Raw genomic sequence first — 19,565 nt, 5'->3', positions numbered from 1 at the left:
TTAATTTAATTTAATAAAATATATAATCTAATGAATACTTCTAACTGTTCAGATTAATGCAGCACTTGATGCCAGAGGCATATTCTGAAACAAGCTCATACCTGCTTAGCTTAACAGATTAGCTTGGAAATTAAGCAAAGATTCTTCTAGTGACTAATTTGTTAATGAAATGAGAGCAGAAAGTTTTACAAATTGGCAAGTCTAAAATCAAAAACACTAAGAAAACCTTTGAAAATTTGAAAAAGCACAATTTTTAAGAATAGACGTTAAAGGTCTTTCGTAGAAATACTCTAGTATTTAAAAGACTTTTGAAGCTGCTAAAACATTTTAAATGCTGCTGACTTAGCCCCATGTGTAACAGTGTCATTTGCAGAGAGTGGCTAATGTTAGTTTTGCTATACGAGTAGCTTTTAAAAAAAAAAAAAAAAAAAAAACTTCACATGCTTGTCCAGAATTGTTGTGCCTTGTTATGCCAGTTGATGTTGACAAAGTCTACATATAACCATTAGTTTTCTAAAATAACTGCACGAGAAATGCAACTGTTTGCGGGGCCGTTCACAAATTTCCATTGCCACCTCCAGGGGATGAAATCTCAGACCCAACAGTTAACTGCCGTTGTATATTAATAAAGTAAAAACAGTTTTTACCAACTTTTTAAAAAAATTATCTAGTTGACTAATTGCACACATACCTGGTTTCATTCAGAGTAGAATCAATGAGAGTGTCTGTAAGAGTAAAATTATCCTGATAAGAACAGGAACAGGGGTGTGTTTCTGTGTACAGATTCTGTATATGACTATGCAGAATCTATAGGCAATGGGCATAAGAAAAAAAAACAGGCTTTCTGGTTTTCTTTCATAATGAAAGTATCACTGACCAATCACATTTGAGCGAGCATATGGCTCGATGCACACAAGCGGTCCATGGGAAGAGCAAGAGAGGAAGACATTGTCCAATCTGAAAACAATCAGCTATTAGCTTCTTGGAAATGTACCCCTTAGCCCGGATACCAGAACAATGGCCATTAAACCCACAGGCTACCTTCATCTGATGACAGTCAATGGTGTCTCATGCTGGCATGACATGGAAATTAACCCGAAAGGAAATAAGGCTGCTGGTGTTGACACTGCCAATGACATCTACTGCCAAGTTTCAGCAGCACTTAAAATAATAAATATTGAAGAACAAAGGAAGACAGTTTCATTTATTCTCCATTTAAACAGTCCCAGCAGCATCCCTTCGATAAAGTGTGAAGATTCATGTGAAGCCGGTGACTTTAGCAAATGAACAATATAAACAACATTGTGCCTCCTTCCACAACATGTATATACTGGCTTCTCTCACCATCTCACGCTGTGGTACTTCTACGTGTCATTACCAAATGTACACGCTCTAAAGCTAAATTTGGACATGTGAACTAGAGAAGCACCATGCAAAGACATTTACCTTTAAATAGACAGTAATAAAATCCCGACACATGATAGTCCAGCACCCTCAGCCCACTGATAGAGCACAGATATATTTGCGACACTGCCAACTACTGCACAGCTAAGGCTTTTTATATCACCCGCAGCCTGCTGCGCTCTCTTTAACCTGCCATGATGCTAAAACATGCAGCTCGGCTTGGTTCCCAGTTGGCATTCCAGAGTTCAGTAAGACTGTGCTGAGGCAATATTTACTTTCAAGTGAAAGTAGCCTACACTTGGCACAGAGCCCTGACTCTTGGGGCGGCGAGAGTGGGGTGTGACAGACTGCTGCTGCTGCTGTGTACTACATCCAACCTTTCCACCCACCCGAAATCCTCCAACTGACCCAGCAAACCACCCACAGCCTCACAGCAGCTATGTCTCGCCTGACTCCACTACCTGGATCAGAGCCAAACCAGAGCCCAAGCAAAGCGCCAAGAGGGACACAGAGTGAGAGAGGCATACAAAATGAGAGCGCATGGGGAGAGAACTAGTGAGCGTGAAAACATTGCGCCTTGGCCTGGCCCTCTGCCAGCAGTCACTTAGTAGTTTTGTTTTTTTTTGGCCACAAAAGCCAATCGGCGGTCAAACCTCCGCAGAGATTTGAAGGGACTCACAAAGATACTCCTGGAGCGGTTCAAGCCACAGTTAAGATTAAGTTGTCTCTCACGGCAGGGGGCTGGACTGAGAATACAAACAAGACCCTAAATGGAAATCTGACAAGCAGTATAAGGACATAGTCATTGGGATCTCAGTAAACTATAGTGATAATTTAAAGTATAAAAAAAACAAAACAAAAAAATTCTGCCTTGATTTGCAATATTTAAGGAAAGATGGACAATTTTAAATTCTGAAGTTTTATACTCATATTTGAATGAGATAACTGTGAAAGGACATAATAGGATCAGATGGATTACAAAGGAAATCCTGTGGAAAGAAGGGCAACAACTGGCAAGATACTAACCTGTCTAAAGTGGTCATCAAAGCCCCAGTCAGCTTGTCCATTAGGAGAAGTAGCAGAGTGTGCCCCTGCAGGAGACAGGCCCTCGTCAGGTTCCTGCTTCACTCTAACAGGTGGGGAAGCGGTCCTCTGGGGAGCCGATGCAGAGTAACTGCCAAATGGACGGGCTGGGATTCGTGAGGCATTCTGCTGTAAAGCAAGGGTTTGCTTGCGGAGGAACTCCAGACCACTGGCGCTTCCCTCATCATCATCGCTGCCCTCATCCCCTTCCATCATCTCATTGTCATCGTCCTCATCTCCAGAATCCCGACCTCTGTCCTCGTCATCCTCTCTGTCTGAGTCTACACTGCTCTGATTGGACACCCGGGGAGGCAATCCACCACCAGCGATGCCTCCAGGCAGGCCTTTCCCCATGAAGCTGGCTCCAGAAGCCCGAGCAGCTGCTAAGATGGCCTGTTGGGCAGCAACCTGCTGAGCGTACATGATGTGGGCTTCTCGTATCTTTCTCTCCTTGCGCTCCATTTCTAATCGTGCCTGCTGCTGGCGTTGGAGCTGCTCCATCACTGCTTCGAGTTTCATTCCTCCTGCGGAGGTGCTTGGAGGAAAGGCCACACCAGGCTCCTGAGACATTCCGGGCTGTGAGAGGAAGAGAGGAGTCATGGATGACTTACTGTATACTGAAACCTAATTACTCCTGAAAGCTACAGTGGAGCCAAAGAAGCCCGATTTAAACATTAACTCAAACAAATTTGGATAATTCACCCACATGATTTTCCTCAGATTAAAGAAGCAAAACGCTTGTGTACTTTTAAACCTACAATATCCCAACAAGAAATTTAAATTACTTTAAGCTAAATAAAGAAATTGGAAAAAAATTACAAAAATCTCGCTAGTAACTGGAGCTCTTAAAACCTGAGCATGAATAAAAGCAGAAAAAAAAATCCTAGACTAGAAAGTAGCCAAATCAAACTTTTACACAAAGGACTAATCTACATAAAGAGTTTGGAAAGTAAACATTACAGTAACCAGCCACAGAAAAATCTCTGTTAAGATTAGAGGAAATAATTGAAATGCAGTAACCCACTCTGAGTTTTGCTAAGCTCTTAAGGAAGTATTGCAGTAATTTGTCAAAACGACAACGCAGTAAGAGGTGTGTATTAGTAAGAAAGTTAAACGGATATTCATGTATCTACAATCATAAAAGTAGTTATCCCGATAAACTAGATTAACAACTAGTTTAACTAAACTAGATAAACAACCATCAAAGTGAAAAAAGAAAAGGAAAAAAAAACTGGTAAAACACATTTTCCGCGTTTATATAGTGAAGTGCCGCAACCTCAAACCTGGATACGATTTCAGGATACTCCCAACAAATGCCAAATATGCAACAACGCTTTAGGGAAAAATGAATAAAGTTATTACAGTGTTGTCGAAAAACTATCAAATGAATAAATAAAAGTAACCTACCAAAAGTCAGATTACCCCAAAAAGTTTTTTTCCTTTGAATTTTACAACGTTGAACGAGCCAATGCCGTAAAATAAAAAAACAATTGGAGCGTTTTCAGCTCGCTGCCGTTTAGGAAAGTGCAAAAGGGCGAGAAGCAGAACCCCGACTCACCATTTGTGCCTTACTACTGCTTGAATTGTCCACCATCCCTCCTTCCTTGGCGTTTTCCTCCCTTCTTCTTTTGGCAGTCGTTCAAACACTTGTAAACACACGCACACACGCGCGCGCGCGCACGGGGGGGTTGGGGGAGAGAGACTCCGAGCGTACACCGCAGATTCCGACTGATCCGCCGGCAGAAAGCCGCTGAACGCTGTTTTTCTGGGTGACCTCTTCAAATGCGTGTGCGTCTCTTTCGCTCTTTTTTTTTGCCCCGTGATTTTCGGGGTTTTCTTCTTTAATAAAAAAGTGCACCGACTGGAAAACGGCCAGATCTCATATCTCGGAAAGCGCTGAGGTAACTCCCAGTCGGTTTTTTTCCTCGCCTTCAATTGACACCCCCAGCATGGCGCACTACAGCGTTAGGCCCGCCCAGCGACAGCAACAAGTATCAGCCCTTTTCAGTTCACCACTTTTATTAAGCTCTTTTACCTGTAATGTGTTAATTCCGATTCTTCCGAGTCTTTATTTTACACCGCATGGTCTGAATATCCATAATTCTTCGCATAAGATCAACTAAAACCTCGAACCAAAATGGTATATTTTCAGAAGGTATTGAACTGATTTTAAAGTGCCAAATGCAGGCACAACATATGAAAATGTAAGCGCAAGTAGATGTGGATGTTGTCAGTTACAAATGGATAGTTTTAAAGCTTGAAATTGATCTTTCTGCACATGGATATTGGTCTCTCAATAGGTAGACGGTTAGTAAGTCGGCCCGTTTAAAGAAAACAACCTGTTCTATTAATTTTAAAAAATGAAACATGAACCATTATTAGGCAAGGTTTAAAATAATTCTACAAAAACTTAATGGGACAGGGCTGTGCTGAGGTTGAAGCACAGCATAATCATTAAATTGCAGTGTGGCTCCCTGCTACCCCCTTGAGGAAACCACAGACAGTGTATGGTTCATGCTGCTTAGTTCGTAAACTGATCCAAGGCCATTACAGTTAACTAAAACTAAACTAAGAACTAAAATGTGTTGGGGAAAATTTTATAGTAAACTGAAATAAAAAAAAATAGACTTTATACAAAGTAACCAAAAACTATATATAAACAATATTGGCATTACTTTTATTCTTTATCATTTTGGTCACAAGGCTTTGGTGCTTATGTGTTTTGAAACTGAGATATGTAAATGGCTGTTGGTTCGGTGTTTGTGTTGTACATTAATTCCTCTAAACCCTGACGAATACCCACTTCTTTAATTTTCAAAAAACTTTCTTCCCATGGTAGTCCCTTAGACGAAAATGACCAGGGTGATTGAGAACCCACACAGAAGTTCAGTGGATTTCAGTGTGGTACTGTGACAGGATGCCACTTGTGCAGCAAGTCCAGTTGTGAAATTTCCTCACTACTAAATATTTACCCTACTACTACAGTAGTAGGGTCAGCGGACGCCGAGGCACATAGTGTGCAGAGGTCGCCAACTTTTGCTACAGACCTCTAAACTTCATGTGTAGCTCAAGAACAGTGTGTAGAGAGCTTAATGAAATAGTTTTTTGTAGCTGAACAACTGCGTTTAAACCTCACACCACCAAAAAATCAGGTGCAGTTATATTAAGCACGCCATCACCGGACTCTAGAGCCGTCGAAACCTGTTCTCTAGACAGAAAATCATCTGGAAATCCAAAGAATGACTCTGGGTTTGGTGGTTGGCAGGAGAACGGTACTTGTGTGACTTCACTGTGCAAAATGTAAAGTTTGGTGGAGTGGGGATTATTGTATGGTGTTGATTTGAAAGAGTTTTGCTCACCCCCTTAGTTTCAGTGAAATGAACTGTTGATACTATAGCATTCCAAGGCATTTTGGACAATTTCCTTCCTGTTCCAACATGACTACACACCAGTGCACAAAGCAAGGTCTATAAAGACATGGATGAGCGAGTTTGGTGTGGAAGAACTTAATTGGCCTACACAGAGTGCTGATAGAAGTGCCGATAGAACACCTCTGGGATGAATCAGAGTGGCGACTACGAGACGGGCGTTCTTGCCCAACATCAGTGTCTGATCTTACAAATGCGGTTCTGGAAGAATGGACAAAAATTCCCATAAACACACTCCTAAAACTTGTGGAAAGCTTTCTAGAAGAGTTGAAGCTGTTATAGCTGCACAGGGTGGGCTGATAACCATATTAAAGAGTGCTAACAGTTTAATTTGTAAAGCTTTGTCAGACATAGATTGTCCTCACTTTAGATTCACACAAAATGCTTTACTAACGACTAGTAACTATTTTAATTATTCATGAATTGCAATGTAATACAAGTATTTATAAAACACTTGTTTATGCTTGATGTAATTTATGTAACTGTATTTAGAAATTGTTAATCCGTCATTTATAAAATATAAAAATGCTGCCGTTGAACACGTTATAGGTGAGCTTGTTAAGGAACAGCAAAGCATTTATATCAGTGTTTATAAACGACATACTAAGAAGAAGTAATGCTTTGACGATGAAATACATATTAACTAACATCTTGCAAATGCTTAATAGTGTGTGGTTATTATAATGTGTTTCCATAAAACTTGCCAACAAAAATCAAATTGAAATGAGAAAATGCAGCCTGGAAAGTAATGAAAACAAAAGTGCTGAATAAAAGTAAAAACTACTACAACTGCAGTAATCAGCCGTGTCAGTGAAGACACAGATAGGTGCAGTCTGTAATACTGAATATCTCCTGACAGCAGTGGTTCTGAAACTGTGAGGGGTTGGGTGGGTCCCCACTGGTGGGGCACAGACAAGTTGGTGAAAAATATGAAGTGAAACTAATATAAATAAGGATGGGGAGGGCTGTTAGGGAAATAAAACAAATTAGGCTATTGATGCTGTTGTGCTGATTATTATTAAAGTAACATCTAAGGTGGATTTTTTTGTTTTTTTAAATTACTGATTGATGAAAAATGTGATCAAAATGTGCGCGTCCTCTGAGATGTTCCAGGTGTCACTGACAATTTCAGGTGTGTTTGCATCTTTTTTTACCTAAAAGAGATGGCAGCAAAACACAGAAGAACTCTGTGCTATTCTGGTGAATGTTCTGCTATGAAACGTAACATTCATGTAAATGTAAATGTAACTAAACACTAAAAGAAAGAGCAAAATGTATTCTGATAGAGCAACAATGGTTCAGTAGCATAAAATCTTTGAAGGACATGACAAAAGGTTGTTCTACAAATTCCACAAATCGTATTTTGACTGAGAATCTGTGGGATGTCCAATTCATAAAGGTCCAGGGCTCAAAAATTCCAGGATTTAAAGCTGCAAATGTCTACAAATGTCTACGTTCATAAGTTTCAATATCTCGAAAATCCACATAGTAGCAGGCAAGTGGTTACTACCCATTTACCAAAGAACAACTAATAATAGCTAATCAAAAATAAGACACATAAGCATAATCAACCGATTTTTATTTTTTAATGTAAACCAATTAACAATACAATTCAAATAAAAAGATTAGCATTTACCGTCATAAAAAAACAACCTGTTATTGCATTTTGCACGCAACAACACTATCTCATCACAGGGATGTACACCATACAGATTGTCCCAATAGTTGCATAGTACAGGTGAGTCAAGTGTACTTGCTACTGACCACTGGTGTTAAGTGCAAAATTGTATGTACATAAGAACGTGCAGAGCCAGGGGCGGCGTCAATACACTATAAATTCAGCTGGTCCATTTTAAAGCATTTAGTTCACACCTGTATCGAGTAACTCACACTTAAGTGTTATAGTAGAATCAGCTTTTATTCCTTAAACACCCACATTACAACCAAAGAGTGCTGGGAGGAGATGGTGTGCGTGACAAATACTAGTAAGGTAAGATTTTCTAATACCTTACAGTGCAAAGGTGTGAGGGGGAAAAAAAGGAACTGATTCCAACTTTGTAAAGTACAAACCAAGGTTCCTACTTTGTCACTGCACAAAATGTCACTTTTCCAGTCCTCAATTTGTTATGTTGATCAAGTGGTATGCTATATCATTTATTCACACCACTGAGAGTTACCATCACAGCAAAGGAAGTAACAGAGTGGCCAGTATTTCAGTAAAATAGCAGCCACATGTCCTCCCTGCACTTGACTCGTTGTGCAGTTTCCTAATTTCTATTTTGTAAATGTTTCTATTTATGATCATACACCCACCCATCCATCCAGCACTCACGCATGCACACACATACACACAAACAAATCTCCTGAGAAGTGATCACTACCACTTACTCTGACATTTAACATTTTTTCCTTTTACTACGGTTTCAAACAGTTAACAGTAAAATATTACCCAGGCTGTAGCATGTCAGTGAACACATACATTTTTAAAAGTGGAAAAAGGAAAAATTGTCTTCCAGTTTAATTTTTTTCAGTACATAACTGTGTCCATTATGTAGGAATTAGCAACACATAACACAGAAAATGAGGCCAACATATAGTATAAGCTTAATAAAATAACATAAGGCTGGACTAAAAGTTTGATTCTAATGGTGATCTGCTGTCATGTTATCGTGTCACAATAGTTAGTGTCTTCAACAAATAATGACAAATATATATATAAATAAAATAAGTAACTCTTAGTTGAATCATAACCTGAATGAGGCTCTAAACCAAAATGCTACATATCCATCTTTGAACACAAAAGTCTTTAACATAAATCTATATTTGAATTTTTCTCAACCACACCATGTCACTTAATGCATATCAAATAAAAAAACTGAAATGCAAATGTCACATAATGACTTCTATGAAGTCCAAATGTAGTTAAATGTCATGTGTTCTTCTATCAAAGCACTTTATTCCATCTGCTCACAGCTGTGCCTTAAACAGCAGTGTGGCATTTGCCAACTAGAATACTAGTATGCTTCACTTTATCCTTATCCAATCTGTCCAATGACCTTTTTTTGTTTTGTTTTTTTTAAGGAGAGGATGGCTTAGTCCTCCTCGGTTTGTCGTAGTTTTCTCAATTACAACTTGTAAAATGTAGTGACCTTTTGTGTGTGTTATTAATAAGTCCACTCAAAAACTATATATTTTTTCAGATTGTAAGCAGTTATTTTTGTTGAGACATGACTGTTTATGTGGTGGCCATTTCATTTAGGAATAAAACTCAAATGTAATTTTAAAGAAAAAAAAGAGTTAATACTTCAGTGATCTGGGAATGTCATTGATAAAACAAGGTGCAATTACTTCACTGTTGGTTGATAACTGGGTAATGCAGATTCACCAAAGAGCTTAAACAGACTGTATAGCATATCTGTATGCATGTCATGCTTAGAGGGTTGCACAAGTAACTGCCCGATTACAAAAGACGGTAACCAGTTCACCCTTGGGTTAACAAGGGCATCATCCTAAATGTTGAATTAATCTGTTAGGAGCAGTAGTGTAGTTAGCATTTCACACAGTCCTGTTTTTTTTTAAGAAACAAAAGAAAAAAAGAATAAATAAAAAAATAGGTCAAGCTTTGGGGTCACAGTGGATAAGGCTTGTTCTCACGTCCACCTGCATTTTCAAAGGGAGTTGAGCAATCTCAGTGCACGCAGTCCTGCATGAAGAGGTGTTTGGCTTTAGAGCTGGAAGTCCTCTAGCAGTGCAGCAGTGGAGCTGCGTGACAAAGAAGGCGTCAGGCACCAGTCATTAAAGTAAGCTGAAGCAGGAGCCAAGACTTTGTTAGATTTGAGTCACTGCACTGACATCACTGTATGGGGCAGGACGGGCCCTCAGAGCAGCAGCACACAGAGGAGCCCATGGCTTTGGGTGGAATCAGGTCCAGGTCCTCATCGTCAGGGATCTCATCCAGGCGATAGCCATCCTGAAGCAGCTGCTTGCTCAAATCAGGATGGATCTGGAGAGCAAAGACAGAATATAAGTGAGATGTGATGCAACCAGATTAGTGTAACCACTTAAAAATAATGTTACTTAATGAATGAATGAATTTTTACATGGAAAGTCTGCCCCCCCTCAAAATAACATATTTAAAGGCAAGTCTATCAAGAGCTGCTGCACTCTGTGAGAGGCTGTGCTCATGAGGTAGAACAGCTCATTTATTAAACAGAAGGCATATGATTTGATTCCCTGGCTCTTGGTGTCCTCGTCCTTGGGCAAACTACTAAACCCCAAACTGCCCCAAATTGGTGTAAAAAGCACTTTAATTTTTAAGTAAGAGTACAAAAGCACTGGATGAGTACCAGTCCATTTAGCACATAGTTTTGTAAGCCAGCTTGGAAGTGTTGTTATGTTATTTTGTTATGTTACTTTATTATATTAGTTTTGGAATGTAAATCTTTAAAAATCAATGCAGCCTTGATCAAACTTAAAACACTAATGTCAGAAACATTTTGGTGACAATGTGGAAGTCATTCAACTGTAATGTATCCATTTTAGCTGACAACTTCTGAAGTCTTCTTTAGCAAACACTTCTGGGACATGTAAAAGGTTCCAAATTCATGATGGGGGTATCTACTTGCATCCTGCATGTTGGACAGTAAACTTGAAAGTGTCTAAAGCTTTTGTCACCAGAAAACCTTCAAAAAACCCACCAACCTCAAGAGGAAGGAACTGGAAGTGAAACATGCCAAGTTATTTCCAGATTTTATGACTCAGTCTCTGTATGTCTTGTTAGAATAGAACAAGACAGAGTTTGCCACAAGGTACAAACCAAGATAATAATCTTAAATCACGAGCCTCAGTGCCTGGGAAAAACAAATAACAGAAGTAAAACTTATCCTTTATTCTCACATTTATTCACACATGTACTCAGTACATGTCGTTTCTGGCATGCGTACAAATTCAAACAAAAAACAATTTGCTACCAGTTGTGAATGTCTGATGCATTTCTGGTGCAGCTGTAAATGAGCTGCTTGCTGAATGATCTTTGTTGGCATAATAATCATGTGCTTCAGCCAATACCTTTTTGATTAGCCTTATCTCGTGCTTTGTGGTAAGTCTCTCTTCTGTATTCATTGAGAGATTTGAATGCTAATCAACAAAAAAAATTCCCAAGTTTGCATGTAATTTGGTGGTGCAAAGGGTAGTGTTTTCAGTGGTCTCCTTTCAGTGGTGTGTGCTGACAAGTCAATCCAATGTGTTTGTGAAAAAAGCACCAAAGCACCAAGGCAGGGAGCTAAAATTAAAACAAAAATCAAAAAGCCAGATTTGATAAGAACATAAACTATAGTTCCGCATGCTGTGGCTAAAAGTCACCCAACCAGTTTGACACCGTGGTAACAGATTCGAAGAGAATCTAAAAAATGTCCTGTGGAAATAACTCACCTCAGCTGAAGAGTATCCAGAGGAATACTGCTCAAAATCAATCTCCTCATCACTGTTAAGACATGAAGGACAGATTCTTCATAACTTAGGAGGCACAATTTTAGAAAGCAAATTGAGAATCCAGTGAAGAAAATTAAGGTTAGACTGAATTACAGAAATGGGCCTGTTTTAATTTAACAGTTAGGAAAATACTTGTACAGACCAAGTTATTAAACGCTATTCATTATGGTAACTTTACTTATATGCGTACATGCTGTTGCCTTTGGACTACATTTGTATATTCTGTGTTACAGTTTATATCAAATTCATTATCGATCGCACATCATGGGTGTACTTTATAATCTGGCTTCTTGGCCTTCATTAACCCAGAAGCACTGGTATACGTTCTATTTACAAAACTATACTGGACAAATACCCACATCTTATTCTATGTAATCGCTTGTCTTTTACAAACAGCTGCTGTGATTTTACCTCTTCTAGATTCCTCCACTTTTAAGGACCCAAACACCAATCATAATGCACTATATGTTAATGTTTTGGGCTTGCTGGAAGAGTTCAAAACTCCTATAAATAAATATCAAACCTAACAGTGCAACTGTAATTTATGAAGTGTTCTGGTTTGTTTAATATTTGAAATGGTGTGCTTTCTCCTTGACGATTTGAAAAAGACATTGACTTGTGATTACATACATATAAACATAAATTTACACATACATAAATAAATTCAGTCATTTTGATGTGTAAAATTCTACTAAAAGCCTTTTGACTTTTCTTAACAGGTTTACATTTTAGATTGTAAAGTATAGGTTTACAGACACTAACCTGAATTGGTAAGATATGACATATGGTGGGTTAGACATCATGTGGTCATTTAACGTCTAAATGAGTTTAACATCTTGATTCATCTTACATTCTTTGGACAGAGTTAAAGTAGATATGGATTTTTATGTTGGAACATATTCTTTGTTGTACATGAATACAACAGAAACATTTTAAATCATGGTTTTATGGTCAGAGAAACAGTAATTCTTACAGTTGTTTTTTTAAAAAAAAAAAGAATTGTTCTTTTTGATTTTTTTTGAAAGACTGAAAAAAACCTCACAAATGATAACACCAGACCGTTAGTCCTTAGTGTACTACTGTTTTAACCTAATAACATGAATACCAGGTTTGACCATACCTGTCTGAGTCAATTGCAACCAAAGTATCCTCAGCGTGCTGACTCAAAGCAGCATAGCCCTTGTTATATTTCACCATCCTAAAAAAAAAACAAAACCCAAAAGACAACCAGAAACAACATTAAAATAATAAATCACAGTTCATCTTCATTATGCTGACATCACAAAAAGCTGCTTCCTCTTTGATATTCTTTTCTTCTGACCTCTTGGCTCCCTGTCTAGGCTGGTGCGTCACTGGAGGCCCCGGTGAGAGAGCTTTCTTCTTCAGCGCTTTCCTCGCCATCTCCCTGTGTTTCTCTAGAGATAACAAAATACATTTTTGTTAGGGCAGAACTGACCATAGAGGGAGTGGAGAATGAAAGTAAACACTGACAGTTTACACAGGCAGAAAAATGTAACCTATATAACCTATAACCCATTTTCATAACACCTACGAATTTCATAGTGAGTCAGACTAAAAACACTCCTTTGCACTTTTAAAAATAAATTGGGATGTATGAACCATTGACTAGAAAAGCTTTGTATCCAATGAAATGTCTAACATCTATTTAGTTAATAAGTAACATAACTTTGTATATAAAGAACATCCCAGGGAGAGGCAGACTGGGAGTGGTTTACCACTCTGTGAAAAACATAAGATGAGAGTCTTATTGTATATTATACGTGGTATCATTACAAGATTTAGAAAATCCAAAAGAAACTCTGTGCAAGGGACAGGGCCCCAAAAAAAGACTAGGCTAAGATCTTCAGGCACCTAGGCAGGACTGCATTAAAACAAACAAACAACAACAACAAAAAAAACAAGAGGAAGATATTTTGTGGCTAAGTTAAGCTGAAAGTGCCCAACAGTGTCATATGACTCAGGATTTGTTTTCCTGCTAGGTGCACATTCAACACTATTCATGCACATCAGCATAAATCACCTCATAAAAACAACAATCACAGGAGGACTGGTGACCTACAGACAGTTATAAAATTGACGTGTTTATGCCACCAACTGTTTGAGGTGAGGAAATACTTACGTAGTTTGAGATGGATGGCTGGCGCTCTGGACATGATGTAAGGTCCTCTTTTTTCCACAGGCCTGATGCCGCCATCTATGCTCTTAGGTCTTGTGCCACTACTTGGCCCCTTAAGTTTCAAAAATTGAAAGCACAATCAGTATCTTACTTAATAAATTACTCAATCAACAGCTTCACTCTTAGAATACAATGTACTGTACAATGAAATGAAATGACTGTCCTTTATATGGTGAAAATCACTGAAAAGATAAAATGGTTTACATGTTACAATAACAGGGTGGAACAAAAGGACAAAACAAGATATACAGCACCGTGTAAAGTCTTGAAACACCACTCATTTTTTTTTTAAGTATTTTGATTCTAAGAATCTGTCTTCTAATCTTTTCAAATGTCTTGAGCAACAGTTCTCTCAGCTTTTGAAGGTCTTTCAAAGTTTTTCAAAACCACTTCACACAGACTTATAAAACATTCAACCATGAAAAACACTTAACTTAAGGTATAAACTAGTGTTGCATCTACACATAAGAGAAACCATAAGAAAAAACAATTTCTTATCAGTAGCCTGTTACAAAAAACACATTTGTTCAAAAACTCCACTGACTTCACCAACAAGGTTTGCAAACTTGCACTCATTCCGGTTTAACCATAGTGTCCTTTGATGTTGTCTACCTTTTCGTTTGTATACCTACCTACAACCGAGGCATTGGAGACAGTCATTAAATGAGTATAGTAAGAGTAAAGAAAGTTCCTTACACAACAGAACCAGCTTTACAATCAGATTTGCACTGCAGTACACTTTTGCCTTACCACAACATATATCAAAAACAATTAGAATTGCTACAGACATAAGCACGGATGTACCATGGGCTCCCCCTATAACCCATTGTACATAACCTTTACACAGAGGAAGTGGAAATTAAAGCTTTGGGCTCCTTCAAAGGGATAACACCTAGCCACTGGTACTGATACATGGATGGCAAAAAAAAAAAAAACAAGTAGAAGCCTTTACCAAACAAATCAACAGTGGATAAAAACAAGGTTCACCAGGGAGGATACGAAGGATAATAGGTTACTGTCCCTGGTCTGCGCTGTGATCATTAAGGAGGATAGAAGCCTAAACCTTTAAGTTTACTGGAAACACACACTTTCCAGCACCTACTCTGTGACTCCCACCAGCCACTGGAACACAAACTTGGGATAGTCAGCACTCTATAGCACCGACAGAAAGAAAAGTAATATAGGCTTGTAAAGAAAGCTCTTAAAACATGCGGTTATCCCAGTTGGACTTTTGTCAAATCAGCAAAGATGCATATGAATGAATGCCAGACACCAACCAGGAAGAAAGAGAATCAAAACTGTAACAGCACTGTTGTCTTTTATGTAGCAGGTTTGTCACAGAAACTCAAGAGGATTTTCTCCCAACATGGCTTCAGTGTATTACAGACCAAGCAACAGCCTTATTTTCATGCATACTTGCACAAGTTTCAAAAAAATCACTGCAACTATTTCCCATTTTTGCAGAAAAATATACAGAAATGAGAAGCTACCCAAGACAATTGCACAGTACTGTACATCAGTCAAATATTATTGTAATTAGTCATCTTTTTAGAAAAATTTCCTAGTGATATTATTTACAAAACAGAAATAGAAAATGAATTCAGAAACAATTAGTTAATATGTTTAATATTGCAACGAATCTCGTTTGGATTCATTTTTGATTTAGCTCCAGCTCCTCCCCAGGGCTGGCTATTACATTGCAGCAGCCAAAGAAAATCAGAGAAATTAAAATCTATAGTTTTAGTCCTTTCGATTTGCAAAAACAGCTATACGTCTGATAATTTTTAATTTCACTCACTCTCCATTAATTTCTCCCACACTTATTAAGGTCTACCAACGAAGTCTCGTTCATCCTTATAATGATTTTGAAATGATTTCCCAGTTAGCGAAATGTCAAAAATCAAAAGCTAAGCTAGTTAGCTATCCTCCCCCGTTAGCTAGGTTTAGCTGACATTACCGACAAACCCTGCGAATCCTGCTGTGCCTCCAGCAGGGAGTCCTTCTCCGGCTCCTCCAAAATGTCGTTCATCATCTTGGCTTTAGTTGTCACAGTTTACGCCGCAACACATCCATGTTGACAGCTGCCCCATCGGGAAGGGACTTTTAGTCCATAAGCAAACAGGAACTTCTGTTAGCTAGCTGTGCTCTCGCGGGACAGGTTTCATACTACTTCCGGGAAACAAACATTTCAAAATAAAACCCTGCTCGACCCGAGAATGTTTGCTTAAATGGTTAATAAAATCATGAAGTACGACAAAGCAGCCCGGCCCAGCTTATTAAGAAAATTGCGGATAAATATTACAGGGGCCTTAAATGTGTCACTAAACTGTCATAATACTAGACTGTCATATTTGCCAATTAATGTTCACGGTCCACGTGGAACTAAACGAAAACTTTTCCAAGCAGTTTCAAGTAATGACTTGGTTTCAAGTCACAGTAATACAATAAATATATTAAGCAATATATTAAGTAAAAATGAATAAAATACACGTATCAATTTAAATATCTTATTTACGCAAATATATAGTTACAACCAGGATGATTTGTAGCCTCTCATCGCCACCTGATGGGCAAAAATAAGAGCCCAGAGAGAGATCTAAAACGGTTGTGACCAAGTGAAAAATAAAAAGTCTACATTTGTATTACATATACACCTAAATATCTGAATAGTAATATTTTATTATTAAAAATAACTTTTAAGTTTTAACATAGCATATCTAAACTAGGTTTCTTTAGAAAGCAAGAGGAGCAAAAGGAAACACTTAAAATTCTATAATTTGGGAATTACTTTAAAAATTACATTTTCATTAGGGTTTCATCTCTGTATATAAAAATATGAAAATGAGAAACAGTTCAAAATACAAATTAATTGCTCTCTTTGAGATGTAATTACTAGCCCAGCTCTGCATAGTCTACAGTCAGGATCTGCAGCTATCAGGGAGTCTTCTGATTCACTACGATGGATTTTGCTCACACTTCTTTTGCTCCTTTGATCGTCTTCAGCCTCCTGTTTGCTTGCGACCCTGAAGGCTTTGGAGTGGGTTTTTTTTTTTTTTAATTTATAGGCAATAAACATGGGTACTGTAAGGACTGACTAAAATCTAAAACACTGGTTCATCAAATTCAATGTGACCATCCGTTTAAAAAAAAAAATGCTACAGTTCTTATCCTTTTAAATAGAGTTCAGCTGGTTATTATTTATTCTTCACATCAGATATTTACAAAGGTGTAATTAAGTACATCAAAGGATGTATTAGTCATAGACAAAGAACAAGCACACATCATCAATTTCTGATTTATTTATAAGGTCCATTATTTTGTACACCACAGGACAGCTAGGATTCAAACAATATGGGCAATTCAGCATGGAGAGAATCGGGAAAGCTCATCTCTTTATACATCTAATAACCTGAGGAAAGAGAAACAAAACAAGTTTGCAATTGAAAGTACGTAACGGGCCACATAATCTGCAATAATATTGTGCAATAAAGTAGACCAGTATGCAAATGCACAGTTTGAGGTAGTACTGGGCAGCATCAGTTACTAATGCCTGAAGCAATTCTTTTTAAAATCCACACTGCCCATCCAGGTAGCATGCTGCAGTATGGTGCAGTCTCACCTTGATAATCTACAACTTGTCAATTCCCAGCTCTTCTGGTGTTGAAATGCCGAGTTCTGTGAGGGTGGGCTTTAGCTCTTGGATCAGGTAGGGATAGATGTCTTTATGGGGGCCTGCTTTGTCCTAAGATAAAGATTAAAATGTGATCAGCTGTAAGGCACAAAAAAATCCTAACAAGGTGTACATCCAATTGTAATCTCAAAGAGTACAATTTATGTGACTTCATTTCCTCTAATGGCATATTTTATTGAAGTGAGTCTTACACACCTTGACAGCTTCAAGGATGCGGATGGCACTGGCCAGGTCGTTCAGCCTCCGACAAGCTCTTAATGCCGAATCCAAGATCTTGGGTTCAGGTACCAAATCATATCCAATTAGGGTGTTCATTCCTGTGTGTGTGTTTAGTTTACAGAAGTAGCAATGTAATTTTAAAGTTATGATTTTTAGAATAACCCTCATTTGAACTATAACAATACAAAAATAATCCACTTAAAGTCACCTTTCCTGAGTTCCCAAGCATCTAAGTCAGGCTTGCTGAAGTAAGTGACCCAACGGGAATCAAACTCCTCATCTGTCTCCACCTTTCCATGGGAGTAGCACCTGGAGGCCAAGGGAGCTTAAAAAAAGGATTCAATAAATAAGTTTCAAGGACATACTTGTATTACATACATACATACATAATACAGTTTAATATTGAACTAATTTGGACTTAAAAAAAAAACATACATTTATTTCTTTTGTTACCCGAGACAAAGAAAGTTTTAAAGCACTGTATTGTACTTGAAGTAAATAAAACATTCCAGGTCCTTAATCAAACATACACACAGTGACATTTTAAACTTTTGGAACACACTGTAAAATGACCTTATTTAATGATCTACCACAAGTTAAAAACAATGTCTGCATCTACAAATGAACAGGAAGTGCATCTTGGTGCTGAACCATAGTAATAAACATTTACCTTTTTAAATAGATATCACAAGTATTTTTAACAACCAATATATTTTAAAACAATATGTTCATTTTGCTGTTAAACTGATTTTTTTTTTTTCACAGTACCCAAAGCACCACTGCTCTTCGCATCGCCTTATCATTAACAGTGCTGCTTCTTATCACTTTTCACTCTGGCTGAATGCAACCTCAGAGGCTTTTGAACAAGGGCACATTGTCAAAACCTTCTAATTCATTTTCATTTCTACTCTGGTATGAAATTGCATTTTAGAACTCAAAGTACTGTACCAAAGTTATAAATTCCAGCGGCATTACAGAAAGAGTGAAAACACGCACAACAGTAGTCGTTACACATTTTGAGGGAGTAAAGTAAAATAGGGTCATGCAATTTATTGCTACATCGCCTAGATCCGAGTAGCTGGTGTTTGCGTGTACATTTGAAGACGTAAACGAGTTTGGTTTCAGTTTCTTTATTTCCAGTGTAGGAAGCCAGCAAACTAAGCATTTGTCGTAGAGAGGAGGTCACTGAACAAACTGTTATGCATTATGGATAATCCAGATGACCCTCTGCACCGCTTACTGGACAGGCAGCGGACACCTTCTTAAACTAACTAAAGGACAGATACTGAAAACCACTTCTACCAAATACTGTAATGCCTCCATTTATTTAGTCCAACAATCCTGAATAATGAGTAACTTTTTACATAGCACTCATTAATGTTCTAAACCCGTCTGCCATATACCGTCAACTAACATTAGATGACCTGCACAGGTGAGCTCAGGTCGGTTATTTCAGGAGAACAGCAGCATTAAAAAGGCCAAAAATACATGCTCATGGTGTTAATTTTAGATCAAACTCTGTAGCATTGTGATCTGCATTCAATTTTGACCATAGTCCAACGTGTTGATATGAGCTGCGTGCAAACTGCGGTCGCTGACTCTCTCAAACAAACCGAGGAGGGTCATCGCAAGGTCGTGACTTTTACGCTTCAATTCACTTCGCGCCTCAATATTTAAATCACACAACGAAAGGTGAAAACACCAGACTATTTTAATTTCAGACCCTTAAACACAGCAGGTCACAACTTTAATTCAATGTCACCCCATGTTAGCTTCTAGCTACATACAAGCACACAGGGTTAGCTAAGCTAGCTGGGTAGCTATACGAGCCCATTTTACTTAATTTATCACACAGTTTGTTTAATTTCACGTAAGGTGCAAAGCAGACGGTCCTACCTGAGTAGCAGGGTCGTGACCGAGTCAGACTCCGCGCTCCTGAAGCTGACAGTCGGAAAACGGCCCGGAACATGTTTCCGCACTGGATACTAACCGTCCTGTACGTGCTAGAAAGGGGTACTCTGGACCTACGAAAGGACACGACGAGGGCGCCATG

At 38.3% G+C, this 19,565-nt stretch overlaps 3 protein-coding genes across 4 annotated transcripts in view; all 3 read right to left on the bottom strand.

Annotated features, from left to right (window-relative positions):
* The window catches only part of LOC102790211 (AT-rich interactive domain-containing protein 3B), a 57,447-nt gene extending 53,236 nt beyond the window's left edge, over positions 1–4,211 (bottom strand). Inside the window, exons 1-2 of one of the 2 annotated variants that reach the window (XM_087846738.1) lie at positions 4,046–4,211; positions 2,431–3,063 (exon numbers count right to left, since the gene is read on the bottom strand). In XM_087846738.1, the coding sequence (XP_087702864.1) occupies positions 2,431–3,063; positions 4,046–4,081 (669 nt within the window). In that variant the 5' untranslated portion in view covers positions 4,082–4,211. The other variant, XM_087846775.1, reaches the window with a different exon arrangement.
* A 3,276-nt stretch (positions 4,212–7,487) lies between these two features.
* Positions 7,488–15,811, bottom strand: fam219b (family with sequence similarity 219 member B). The gene is made up of 7 exons (XM_006779735.2): positions 15,560–15,811; positions 13,546–13,654; positions 12,727–12,820; positions 12,526–12,603; positions 11,346–11,397; positions 9,768–9,918; positions 7,488–9,677 (listed from the first exon to the last, which is right to left on the bottom strand). Exons 1-6 carry the CDS (start codon positions 15,632–15,634, stop codon positions 9,769–9,771), a joined length of 558 nt encoding a protein of 185 aa, XP_006779798.1. The 5' UTR covers positions 15,635–15,811; the 3' UTR covers positions 7,488–9,677; position 9,768.
* Positions 15,812–16,881: 1,070 nt separating this feature from the next.
* On the bottom strand, positions 16,882–19,565 carry cox5ab (cytochrome c oxidase subunit 5Ab). The gene is made up of 5 exons (XM_035916030.2): positions 19,409–19,565; positions 17,721–17,837; positions 17,489–17,610; positions 17,222–17,344; positions 16,882–17,011 (listed from the first exon to the last, which is right to left on the bottom strand). The coding sequence occupies exons 1-4, from the start codon at positions 19,479–19,481 to the stop codon at positions 17,231–17,233; spliced, it is 426 nt and encodes a 141-aa protein (XP_035771923.1). The 5' UTR covers positions 19,482–19,565; the 3' UTR covers positions 16,882–17,011; positions 17,222–17,230.

This window comes from Neolamprologus brichardi, chromosome 1 (assembly GCF_056152115.1).
Source record: "Neolamprologus brichardi isolate AB-2024 chromosome 1, ASM5615211v1, whole genome shotgun sequence".
Lineage (NCBI taxonomy): Eukaryota > Metazoa > Chordata > Actinopteri > Cichliformes > Cichlidae > Neolamprologus > Neolamprologus brichardi.
Note: the sequence above shows the minus strand (reverse complement) of the source record. Positions and strands in the feature narration are given on the sequence as shown.